This window comes from Carlito syrichta, unplaced genomic scaffold (genome assembly GCF_000164805.1).
Source record: "Carlito syrichta isolate Samal-C Ts95f unplaced genomic scaffold, Tarsius_syrichta-2.0.1 Scaffold304800, whole genome shotgun sequence".
NCBI lineage: Eukaryota > Metazoa > Chordata > Mammalia > Primates > Tarsiidae > Carlito > Carlito syrichta.
Window position 1 is genome coordinate 596,177 of NW_007248896.1, and position 12,266 is coordinate 608,442.

Below are 12,266 nucleotides of genomic sequence, written 5' to 3' on the forward strand. Positions count from 1 at the left end.
GAGTTGGAGTCTCACTCTGTCACCTAGACTGGAGTGCAGTGGCCGCTCCCGGCCACCGCAGCCTCGACCTGCTGGGCTCCGGTGATCCTTCCGCCTCAGCCTTCCAAGTAGCCGGAACTACAGGCATGCGCTACCAAGCCCGGCTGATTTTTTGATTTATTGTAGAGATGAGGTCTTGCTGCCCAGGCGGGTCTCGAACCCACGGGCTCAGGCAATCCACTCACCTCAGCCTCCCAAAGGCGTGGGATTACAGGCTGAGCCACCGAGCCCGGCTATTAGTTTTCTTTTAAGTAAAACTGGTATTCCAAAAAGTAGGAGAACAGTTCAGCTAACAACTCAACCACCCACACAAGTGCTTTATGCATTTTGATAACCATCATACTTATTAGAAGAGTTTGTGGGGTGTTTTCCATTTCATCACACAGAATATTAAAAAGACATGCACTCAAGGGTCAAACTTCAACAAAATCAGTACATTTTACTGTTTCATCATCTTCAAAGAAACTGGCTTTTTTTCTGTGTGTGTATGGTAGTGACAAATACAGTAACTACGAATGTGGTTTGGTGCCAATGCCTTAATGCATGGTATCACACAAGTAATTTTCCCACATTGCTTTCACAGACAGTACAAACGTAACACACTGGGGGGGAAAATAAAATAATGCTGAAGCATACCATGAAAATAGTTTTATCTTCACAGATCCCAAGAAGGGGCTTGGGGACCACCAAAGGACCATAGACCACACTTGGACACATGTTGCAACTATAGTATCTTTTACATAAGTTTCCTGCTCTGTCTGAATGTTAGGTTGTTCTACAAGTTATTAAACAACTGCAAAACCACTTCCTAAAATAAAGTATTAAACAACTTCAAAAACACTTGCTAAAATATTAACTTCAAAAACACTTCCCAAAAAAGATAAACACATTATATGTAAATTTTTAAAATTTTAATGTTTCCTAAACTTCAACACTGTAAAATGTTTGCTGTTAAAGACAAAATAACAAATACCAAACTAATACTTTAACACTTAAGCATTTTTCTTATATTCTAAAGTAAATATTTGAAGTACTATTTAACTAAAAACAATCTTTATTAAGAGTTTTAACATCTGTTCCAGTCTTTTCTTTAGTCATTTAGTTCTCTTTAAAAACTACCTCCACATGAATTGTAAAATTTGTCCCTTCATAAAGCTATATTATCACTCAGTGTCATATGATACATTTTTTTTAAGTACAATGCTCAATACCTTCTCCCTGAAGAGGTTTTCCAAATGTGAAGTCAGACCACTTATTTCCTTGTCTTTCTCTGCCAACTGAAACTGAAAAAACAAAGAAATTATCATTAATATATTTGTTATCTACTCTCTTTACACTTTGAGATCCAGTTTATATTATCTTATGAAAATAATTCCTATTACCAAATCTATATTTTTTCCTCTGTTCTTATTCTTTGACTCCTCTGAATTATTTGTCATTATGGACCAACTTCCCTTATTCTTAAAACTATTCCCTTGGTTTAAGCAAAATTGCATCAATATTGTCATCCTTCCATGCCCATTTTTTGTGTGTATGTTTTTTCTTCCCAATCACAAATATTGGTATTCTTCCAAGCTGCTCTTTGGCTTCTTTCCTCTATATTCTCTCTGAAAACTCACTTTCTTCCATACCTTCAACTATCATCCCCATGGAAATAAAGCACAAATATTAACTCATGTACCACTTTCCCTTTCCCAAGTTCCAAATCCGTCTTAACGCTTTCCATTTGCTTAGAATATTTCTGCTTCCTTTTCCTAGTGCTACTTCTCCTCCCCTCCAATTTGGCCTTTTCAAAGGTCTAGCTTCTCTATGTCTCCCTCTAAATATCTGACTGGAAACAACGTAAGGTAGTTAAACTTATCATTCATGTGGAGCTTTATCACATTTCCTTCTCTGGTTGGTGTTGGTCTGTGTCAAACAGTACAAGATAGGGCAAAAGGCACTAATAAAAAGCCAAACATATTTACCAGCTACATAATCTTAAATATGTAAAAATAATCTCAATGCTCACTTTTACCATTAATGGAGTAAGAATATTATCTGTTTAGCCTCCTGCGGTTTGACAGATGATTGTTTAGGGTGGGAAATGTGAAAGTTTTGTACATACCACCATTATACTTCTAGCAACCCCTACTAGACTATAAACTCCTTAAGTATAGCACTGTATCTTATATGATCATCCACATAATAGCTAACATAGTGCTTTATGTGTATAACAGTCTTCAATATATATCTATTAATCATTTTTCTAGTCAATATGCAAACCAATTTATCATATAGATTGATTATTCACATTGGTAAATAATAAAGGAAGTTGTCAGCTATTGAAAACAACAGCCACAGGGATCTCAAAAACAATAATAAGCTTATATATCTTAGTCTATAATGTGCTACTCTACAGCCACCACAGGGAACCCTAAAGTAATTCTAATTTAAAAATTAGATTATAGGTACAATTAGCTATGATATAGCAAATTTAAATTATTTAAAGCCTCCTGGTCTTCAGTCACCAAAAAAATGTAAATTATATATGCATATATATCTTAAAATATATCAAATTACACTTTATTCCTTGGAAGGAAAATGTATTTCTACTTATTAGCTAGACAGCCTATTAATTTTTTTTCTCTAACATTCCTACAGATGTCATTTATAATTTGGGCTTGTCTGTTATCTAAGGTTATTGTCATAAAAATAATTTTCATTAAGATTATATCACTTGCTTTGCATTATTTCATTTAGGATCACAGTCATATTTTGGAGGATAAATTTTAAAATTCTAGCAAAATTTTAAAAAGTTAGTGGTGGACATGTTTTCTTAAGCTTTGGCTCCCTCCCCTCCCTTGGGGAGGTGAATCCCCTTTTTCTCTCTCTCTCTCTCCCTCTCTCTCTCTCTCTCTCTCTCTCCCCTAAAAATTTACTTTCTTAAAAAACTATATTTTCTAATCCAAAAAACAAAATTAGTGATGATACATTATTATACTCCAAAAAGATGTCAAGACCCTAAAATAATGTTACATACACATTCATGTGTGTTTCAATATGAACAGGAGGATAATAAAATTATCGCTTTTCATCTTTCAAATAAGCACAACTGGCCAGGCACAGTGACTCATGCCTATAATCCCAGTACTTTAGGAGGCCAGCAAGAGTTCAAGACTAGCCCGAGTAACATAACAAGATTCTGTCTCTATAAAAAAATTACAAAAAATTAGCTGGATGTGGTAGCACATGCCTGCAGTACCAGCTACTTGGGAGTCTGAAGCAGGAGGATTACTTGAGCCCAGAAGCTCAAGGCTGTAGTGAGCTACGATTGTGACAATGCACTCCAGCTTTGGCAACAGAGCAAGAGCCTGTATTTTCTTTCTTTTTTTTTCTGAGAAAGCAGGATTTATTAAGAGGACAGAAAAGCTCCCACAATGGGAGGAGACCCGAAGGGGTTGCCCTAGAGCCTCTTAAAAAATTAAAAATATAAAAGTAAAAAGCAGACTTTTAAAAAGCACAATTAAAAAATAATTTTAATAGCCATGTGAATCTACAGATTACCATTTTCTCAATTCTTAGTTAATGAACCATATTCACATAATTAAATATATAGTACATTTTTATGTATAGAAAAAAACTATCTCAATTATCCATATTAAAAATGTACATTTGGCTGGGCACAGTGGCTCATTCCTATAATACCAGCACTTTGGGAGGCCAAGGTGAGAGGACAGCTTGAGGTCAGGAGTTCAAGACCAGCCTGGGCAACACAAGACTTCATTTCTAAAAAAAAAAAATAAACTGAGCATGGTGGTATGCACCTGTAGTCTCAGCTCCTCGGGAGGCTGAAATGGAAGGATCCCCTGACCCTAGGAAGTTGAGGCTATGGTGAGCCTGATGGTGCAAATGCACTCCAACCTGGGTAACAGAGTAAGACCCCCCAACTCAAAAAGAGGAGAAGGAGAGAGGAAAGGGAGGAGGAGGGGGAGGGAGAAAAGGTACATTCAATTCATCAAAATTATAGATAACATTTTAAAAGGTCATGCCTCAAGTTTACATACAATGAGTACAAAACTTACTTTATATTTGTCTTCTACTTCAGCTAGCTCAAGTTTTACATTTTCTGCAATTTTTACTTGTTCTTTCCATTTTAGCTCCATTTTTGCAAGTTCATCAGCATATTTATTACATTTTGTTTTCTCATCCTAAATGAAATTAGTATAATTACCAGAAGATTTTAAAGCTTTGTAGAGCAAACATCTACATAAACATACTTTAGGTATCAGCTGAATGTTTATTATAATACTGTTGTAACAATATAAAAACTAAAATAACCAAATGTCTATCAGAAGATGACTGGATAAATCATTTTATATCCAAATAATGAAACAGTATATATCTATTTTTTTTTTAAATAAAATAGAGTAAAAATGTCAAGATACACTAATTTAAAATAGCAAGTTGCAAAAGTGGAATATATAATCTCATTTATAAGTTGTTTTACAAAATTATAATATGTCTATGTCAGTGTTATACAGAAAAATATAAATCTAACTATTAATAGCTCTTATCTCTGAAGATAAAGGTAATTTTTAACATCTCTGTTCTTTATTTTTGTAATGTTGTAACATTTTACAAAAAAGTATGTATGTATTACTTTTGCAAAGGGAGGAAATAGGGTCAAATATTTATATGTTGTTTCCAGGCATGAATAAATAAAATCCTGAGATTTCCTGATCAAGACAATTTCTAGGTAGACTTCTTACATATCATTCTTCTCTACAACCCATAAAGAAAAAGTTATAAATAATGACAAAAAGGTAAACAGGCCAATTTCATTTAGAACATTTTTGTTCAAGATATAAACTTAAAAATATTCTTTGCGCATTCAACAGAGAAAAAAGTATTTTAAACAAAGAATGCTATGTCAATTGACTACATTCCATACCTCACACCAAATGCAAAAATTAACTCAAAATGATTCATAGGCCTAAATATAAAACCTGACTATACTTCTAGAACACAACACAGAAGAAAATCTATCTCCCTAGAGTAAGCAAATCTTTCTTAGAACACAAAAAGCAAAAATCACAAAATAATAAATTGATAGACTATATCAAAATTAAAATTTGCTTTTCATAAAAACATCATTAAAGCAACAAAAAGGCAAGCTACAGTCTGAAAATATTCACCACACGTATATAAGACAAAGGACTAGTATCCAGAATAAAAACACAACTCTTGCTAATTGATGCACATAGCAAAAAAGAAAAAAAATAAAAAACACACAACCCAATTTTTTAAACGGCAAAAGATTTGATCAGTCACCAAAAACAGATAAACAGCCAGTAAGTGTAACAAAAGATGCTCAACATCAAGTTATTAGAGAAATGCAAGTTAAAATCACAATGAGATCACCACACATTCATTAGACTTGCTATCTGAAATGGAACAAACACCTTGCAAAACACTTTCGTAATTTCTTACAGAGTTATACATTCACCTATTATATTATTACCTAGACACCTCACTCCTAGATATTTATACAAGAGAAACAAAAAAGTCATGTCCATAAAAGACTTGTATACCAATGTTCATAGTAGCTTTATTTGTAATAGCAAAAAACAACTCTAAATGCCCATTACTGATAATTGAATAAATTATGATATATCCATACAATGGGTTACAACATCACCAACAAAAAGGAATAAACAATAAGCAACAATATGAATAATTCTCAAAAAATAATTATGCTGAAAGAAGGCAGGAGATACTATATGATTCTATTTTATAAAATTGTACAAAAAGTAGGCTCATTAATAGTGACAGAAAGCAGACCAATGGTTTCCTGGAGAGGTGACTAGAAGAGATGTGTTGCAAATGGGTACCAAAAAATAACTGGGGGGTGATGAAAACATTCATTACCTTGACATTATGGTGACAGTTTTAAAACCATATATGTCAAAACATCCAACTGCACACTTCAAATATGTGCAGTTCACTGGATATAACTATACCTCTATACAGTTTTGAAAAAAATCCTATCTTCCTTTCAATAATATTGCTATATATTAAAATTTTTTAAATTCATCCATAATTGTCTTAACCTTAAAGAATATGTAGTTTAGTCCCTTATAAACAACTGCTTTGAACTCAAAGGTAAAACTGTCCTAATCTTAACACAAGGATTCTCTCAAGCCAAAAAAAAAAAAGTTTAAAGTTTGATGAAAGATCTTACTATTCACAGGTAACAAACTATTTTATATTAATAACTATAGTAACAGTGAGCTAATGTATGAACTACATTCTATAGCTAAAAAACACCCCACCCCTCCCCACATGTACACAAAAATACACACCAAAAAAACCATTTGATTAAACAAACAAAAATTGCATACCCAAACACAAAATAGTTTTTCCTCTCTACTCCAAATCAGGTATAAATGAGAAGCATCCTCTCATGTCCTTTAAATATTCCACTAATGAATACTACCAAGAACGCTGCAAAACTGAAAAGTCTACATAATGTTGTTCTAAATAATAAAAACAAATAACATCGTAAGAGACAAAAACTCATTTTGTTAATATTCCCATTTTCTTTTGTGCAAATCTGGTCATTTTAAGATGTGGTAAAACCCTTTGGTATTATTACAGTAAATTGAAAAAGAGGACTTCACTTTTTTTTTTTTGAGGACTTCACTTTCATAAAGTTCAAATATTTCTCATGAATCTTTATAATAAGACAGAAAATAATTTCCAACCTCAATTAACTACATGCCTATTACTCAAACAAGAATATTTTATTAGATGAATAGAAAATTACGACCTTAGAAATCACGATTTTATACACCAGGCCTTATGAACTGGTACACAAAACACCCCCTTCATCATCCCAAAACCAAAGGTGAAACTAAGTAACAGTACACATGGGATGGAAAAGAGATCCCAGAATATCAATCAATCAAAACAATAAAGGTAAGCTAAGTCATTTACATTTGATAAGTCTCTTTCACTTACATGAGAGTTAACTTACCTGTAAAAGTTGTTTACATTTATTATACTTTTCTGTTTTGTCGGCAATTTCTTTGGTCATTTCACAGATTTGCCCCTTTGTTACCATTTCAAAATTTGTCTCTGCTATAACAAGGCAGAAAATAAAATTGTTACAAAGTATTTTGCCCTTTATATTATCTTCCTGTTCAAAACAGTTTAATGGTCAGTATACTGTGAAATGTAATAAACAGAATGCTGAAGAAAGGGAATTTATTCATACTCTAACTAAAGAAGGATATATAAACTCTAGGTGATAATTTTTAAATGTCAGTTTCCAGAATCAAATTCACATTCATAAATAATATTCTTTGATTTTCTCACTTTGCTAAAAATAATTCCAAACTGACACAAAAATTGTTCTCCTTATATAACTAAACAGGGTAAGTAGGAAAACCATTCATTCATTCATTCATTTATTGAGCCAGGGTCTTGCTATGTTGCCTGGGCTGACCTCCAAGAACACATGGGCTCAAATGATCCTTTCACCTCAGCTTTCTGAGTAGCTGCAATTGCATTGTGCCTGGCTGAGAATATATTTTAAATCATTCTTCCAGTCCTTTGCTATCATCCAGTTTAAGCAAATACTTTCTAACACCATTTTAGGTACTATGGAGGATATAAAGAAATGGAAAGCTGGATTCTGACCTACAGAGGATGAACTGAATTAAATATTTAACAGCCTAAGATATTTGCATTTAAAAAGACTAAAACATCAATTACCCCACACAGTGAACAAGAAAATACACTTTCTCATGTGTTTAATTTTATTATTGTCAAATTTGTATAAAAGTAGAAAAAAATTAGACAAATAAAGCCTAGAATTAATTCAAATTTTCATAGTATTCTTATATTCAAGATGTCTCTCTAATCTGTTCTGTAAGTTAATTAATAAATAAAAATTTAACTCATCAACCAACACACACCAAGAGAAATGCTCTATTGATCCAAAGCAGCAAAAAAAATTTTTTAAATTGTGAAACATGAAAATGAGATTTTTTCCACTACAGAATTATAAAATTAAAATGCCACAAATAAAATGCTTTAAAATTCCATAAGTTTAATGAAATATAAAAATTCAATTATTGGCTTTTGTCCTATATAGCCCAAATGAGCACTCACAAGCACCAGCTCATTTTAACACATGTGAATATCTCAAGATTACTAGTTACACTCACATTTTGTATATTCATTATACAAATGACTCTATTTAAATATTTATATCCCTATTTCCCCTTTGCCTCAATTCCCTAACTCATAACAAAGAGTTTTAAAAGCACCCTGAAATTCCTAAACATGGAAGAAGGCAGTATAAATAAGAATAAATACTTTTTAAGCCATGATATCCTACACAAAAAGTCTGTAAGATTTTTACCTGCAGAAGGTGATGACTTTACATCTATAGTAGAGGAAGACGTGGTTGGGTCTGTGTTTATTGAAGCATCATTCACTTTCTGATTCCCAATCTTCTTTGTGGAGACACTATTATTATTAGTCTATTCAAAATGTTAACAATAAGTTGTTAAAGGAGTCAATCAATGAATTAGTCATATGTCCTTATTGCAGTTTCTATGTAAATAATATTTTTACATATTCTTTAAGAAAGTCAGAAAAGTCTACAAAGCTTCTCATCTTAAAAGCCAACAGAGACTAAAGTTACATCATTTTTCTAACTGACCTAAATGTTGCATAAGAGAAATATTTTATTTAGCTTTTTCTTATAAAATCATCAAAATAACACCCAAACTAGTCTAGTCACTCACAGAAAGCTCCCAAGTTTTGGCCCCAAACCAAAATGTATACTCATGGATCTGACTTAAAGTATCATGTTTCACAAAAGCCCTCCTACTTTACTACATGCATTCCTTGCTTGTCTCCTTTCAGATTTGAAAAAGTAAGACCAAGAAAACATCATCTGTATCACACAGAATAAGAGAACTTTCAATTTCAAGTGTTAAATACGTTTCTTCTACATTTCCAAGTTCCTTACACAGCAAGCCCTGTATTTATGTACAATTTATGGGCCCACATTAAAACATACATGCCTCAAAATAAAAACATTTTTATTTGTTTTACTACAAATCTGCCTACCTACTCTCAAGTGGAATACAAAACAATTAGCTAACACTCTTTAACTCTTCCTAATCTAGAGGATTTGAGTAGGATGAACTTAACAAAGACAACTGAGAAACCATCTAAGACCCTAGGGATGATCAATGGTAAACTCCAATGAGTACAGGTACTGTCATAAGAGTCAGTAATAGGTATTGAGTTTTAAGTGACAAAGATATTCATCAAAAACTTAGAGGGAAATGTTCTAGAAAAGAGGGCTCTCTCTTTTTTCCCCTTTGCTACTGCCCTTGCTTCCTTTGTTGGCTGCCCAAAACATAAGAATTCCAGACTTTATTTTATTTATTTTTATTTTTTGAGTCCGAGTCTCATTCTGTCACCCAGGCTGAAGTGCAGTGGCATGCTCACGGCTACCGCAGCCTCAACCTGCTGGGCTCAGGCAATCCTTCCCCCTCAGCCTTCCAAGTAGCTGGAACTACAGATGTGCACCATCATGCACTGCTAATTTTTTTATTTATTGTAGAGGCGAGGTCTCACCAAGTTGTCCAGACTGGTCTCGAACCCCTAGGTTCAGACAATCCTCTCGCCTCTACCTCCCAAAGTGCTGGGATTACAGGCATGAGTCACCATGCCCAGCTTGGACTTTTTTTAAAGAAGAGTTACCATTACAATAATTAAGCCAAAAACTTGATGTCAAGCAGAAATAAATTATATTTAAAATATTAAAAATCTGACTTGCAAACAAAAATCCCAATTAAATATTTCACTATGTATGAATTCAATGATACTTACTGACTGATCTGAAAGTTTGTTTATTTGCTTTTGTAGCCTTTGGCATTCCTTAAATTTTTCTTTATAATGATCTGCAGCCATCTGAAGACGAAGTTTCAGATCTTCAACTTCTCTTCTCAGTTCGTGTTCTAGTGTATCATTCTTGTTCTAAGAGAGAAGCAAACACTCTAAGAACAAAACAAAAATCTGATACTTCCTAAGGTAATACTAGATCCCAAATTCATTTTACTTTTTCCTTTGTTTAGGGGTTTGGTTACAGAGCAATTAGACCTGAGCAATTAGACCTTCTAATAAATCCAACTTTATATTCTTAGAAGTAAAGTTCATTAAAAAAAAAAAAACTAGAGAAAAATAATCCAACTTCTGAGGAGCAATTAATACTCTCTTAAGCAACCACAATACCACTTTATACAGCTAGTAAATAAGAGATTCCAAACAAAGCAATATATAACTGACATCAATATATTTCAATAATTGAGTGGCTTTTGTAACCACTAGGAATTTTGCTTATAGAAGTTTTTCTTAAAGCACACATCAATTGCAATCCAAGAAGTTACAATGAACAATAGGAATGGACACTTAAAACTCTCTGGTCAGGAATCTGATTTATTTTAACACAATTTGCTCTTTCATAAGCTTATAGTGATTTTTTTTTTTTTAATCAGCATGGAAATTCAAAATTAACTTGATTTACCTGATCTTTTTTCATAGTATTTAGTTTAAGTTCGGCCACTGCTTCAGCTAACTGTTTTTTTACTTTCTCGTTTTCCAAACGTGCAGTATGTAGATCTGCCATCGTTCTGTCTCGCACATTGACAGCGTCACTAAGTTCTTTAGCCAGAAAGACAACTTCTTGCCGAGTTGCCTGAACTTGTTCCTCTGCTTTACGAAGTTGCTCCTTTAAAAGGAGTGTATCTTCCTGAAGAAAGCAGATACATATATTTAGAATTAGACCATTCAAGTAAAAAACAGAAACAATTTGTACATGTTATTTCAACTGAGCAAAAATTTTAAATACTGCTTTTCTACTCATGGCCTACAGTACATGTCTATAAAAAACTTAAGGTATGATTTTGCTTTAGATTCCTCACATCACATCCCTAGGTATGGGGCAGCACTGCTACTACTGAATATATGAGGAATCTAAAGTACAGGGAGTCAAGAAACACGCCTGTGCTTAAAGACCTGGCTAAACTCAGGTTCAAATAAAATATCCCATCCCACGGAATCTCTGCAGCTGGAACTAATGAGACTTATTTTTTTATGATCACCAGTGAAAATAACTTCAAAACTTTCTTTGTAACACCAAAAATTTTGATTAAAAGATATTTCCTACTTTCTAACCTAAAAGACATACAATATAACATTAATCTACCACGCTATATCATTATGAAAAACAGAACAGACTTAGACCTTCATTCTAAAAGTAAAATATTGATATACAAATAGTAAAGATGAGGCACTAGGAAAATGAAAAGTAACTAGCACCTCTTAACAAAACCTAAATGTATCTTTAAAAAGTTAAAACTGTCATGATGAAATTATTCCCTTTAATATTAACTAGACATTAAGAACACAATAAACTTAGTTTATTCAACTTCCCTATTTATGATCTCTGTAATAAAAATAATGTAAAATCAGAAAAAATATAACCCCATATTGATTTTTAAATTGTTATTCCCTTAGAAGGAAAGAAAATGTTTATATAATGTTGGCATGGACAAAATCTTTGTGGGCATAACACTAACAGATGTAACTATTCAAATATTGTCAACTTCTATATGTCAAAAGAGAAGAAAAAGAACCTGAAGAAAATTATCTGTAATATATTCAAGAAAAATATAATAATACTCTGAAATAAACAACTTTTCTAATCAAGGAGGAAAAAACGCAAAAAGCATGAACTCATGGACATTTTTAAAAGGAAGAAATGGCTATTATGCATTTAAAAATTCAACTCATCAACAACCAATCAACAAATAAATTAAAACATATACCATTCACCTTCTTTTAAAAACCAGTAACACCTTAGCATTTGGAAGGGTTTAGGGAAAGTGGCAAATTCACAAACAGGCTTATATAAACTGGTATAAGCTTTCTCATCAGATTTTTAAAACATTCTTAAACACCTTAAAAAAAATCTCATGGCTTTTGATCTAGCAATTGTATTTCCCTGTTCCTAAGAAATTATTAAAGGGTATGGACATAGATTTAGCTTTATAAGGATATGATAAAATATTAAACTACTGAAAAATTATTAAGAATCTAACATGACCGAGCTCGGTGGCTCAGCCTGTAATCCCGCGCCTTTGGGAGGCTGAGGTGAGTGG

At 32.7% G+C, this 12,266-nt stretch overlaps 1 protein-coding gene across 5 annotated transcripts in view; it reads right to left on the reverse strand.

Moving 5' to 3' along the window:
* Positions 1-12,266, reverse strand: part of TAX1BP1 (Tax1 binding protein 1) — a 95,050-nt gene that overhangs the window by 24,628 nt on the left and 58,156 nt on the right. For 3 of the 5 annotated variants that reach the window (XM_021713913.1, XM_021713912.1, XM_021713914.1), the window contains 5 exons: positions 10,631-10,855; positions 9,937-10,083; positions 8,450-8,570; positions 7,058-7,161; positions 4,104-4,229 (listed from right to left, as the gene is read on the reverse strand). In XM_021713913.1, the coding sequence (XP_021569588.1) occupies positions 4,104-4,229; positions 7,058-7,161; positions 8,450-8,570; positions 9,937-10,083; positions 10,631-10,855 (723 nt within the window). Of the gene's footprint in view, positions 1-1,250; positions 1,323-4,103; positions 4,230-7,057; positions 7,162-8,449; positions 8,571-9,936; positions 10,084-10,630; positions 10,856-12,266 lie in introns of all 5 variants that reach the window. The other 2 variants (XM_008060990.1, XM_008060989.2) reach the window with 1 other exon arrangement.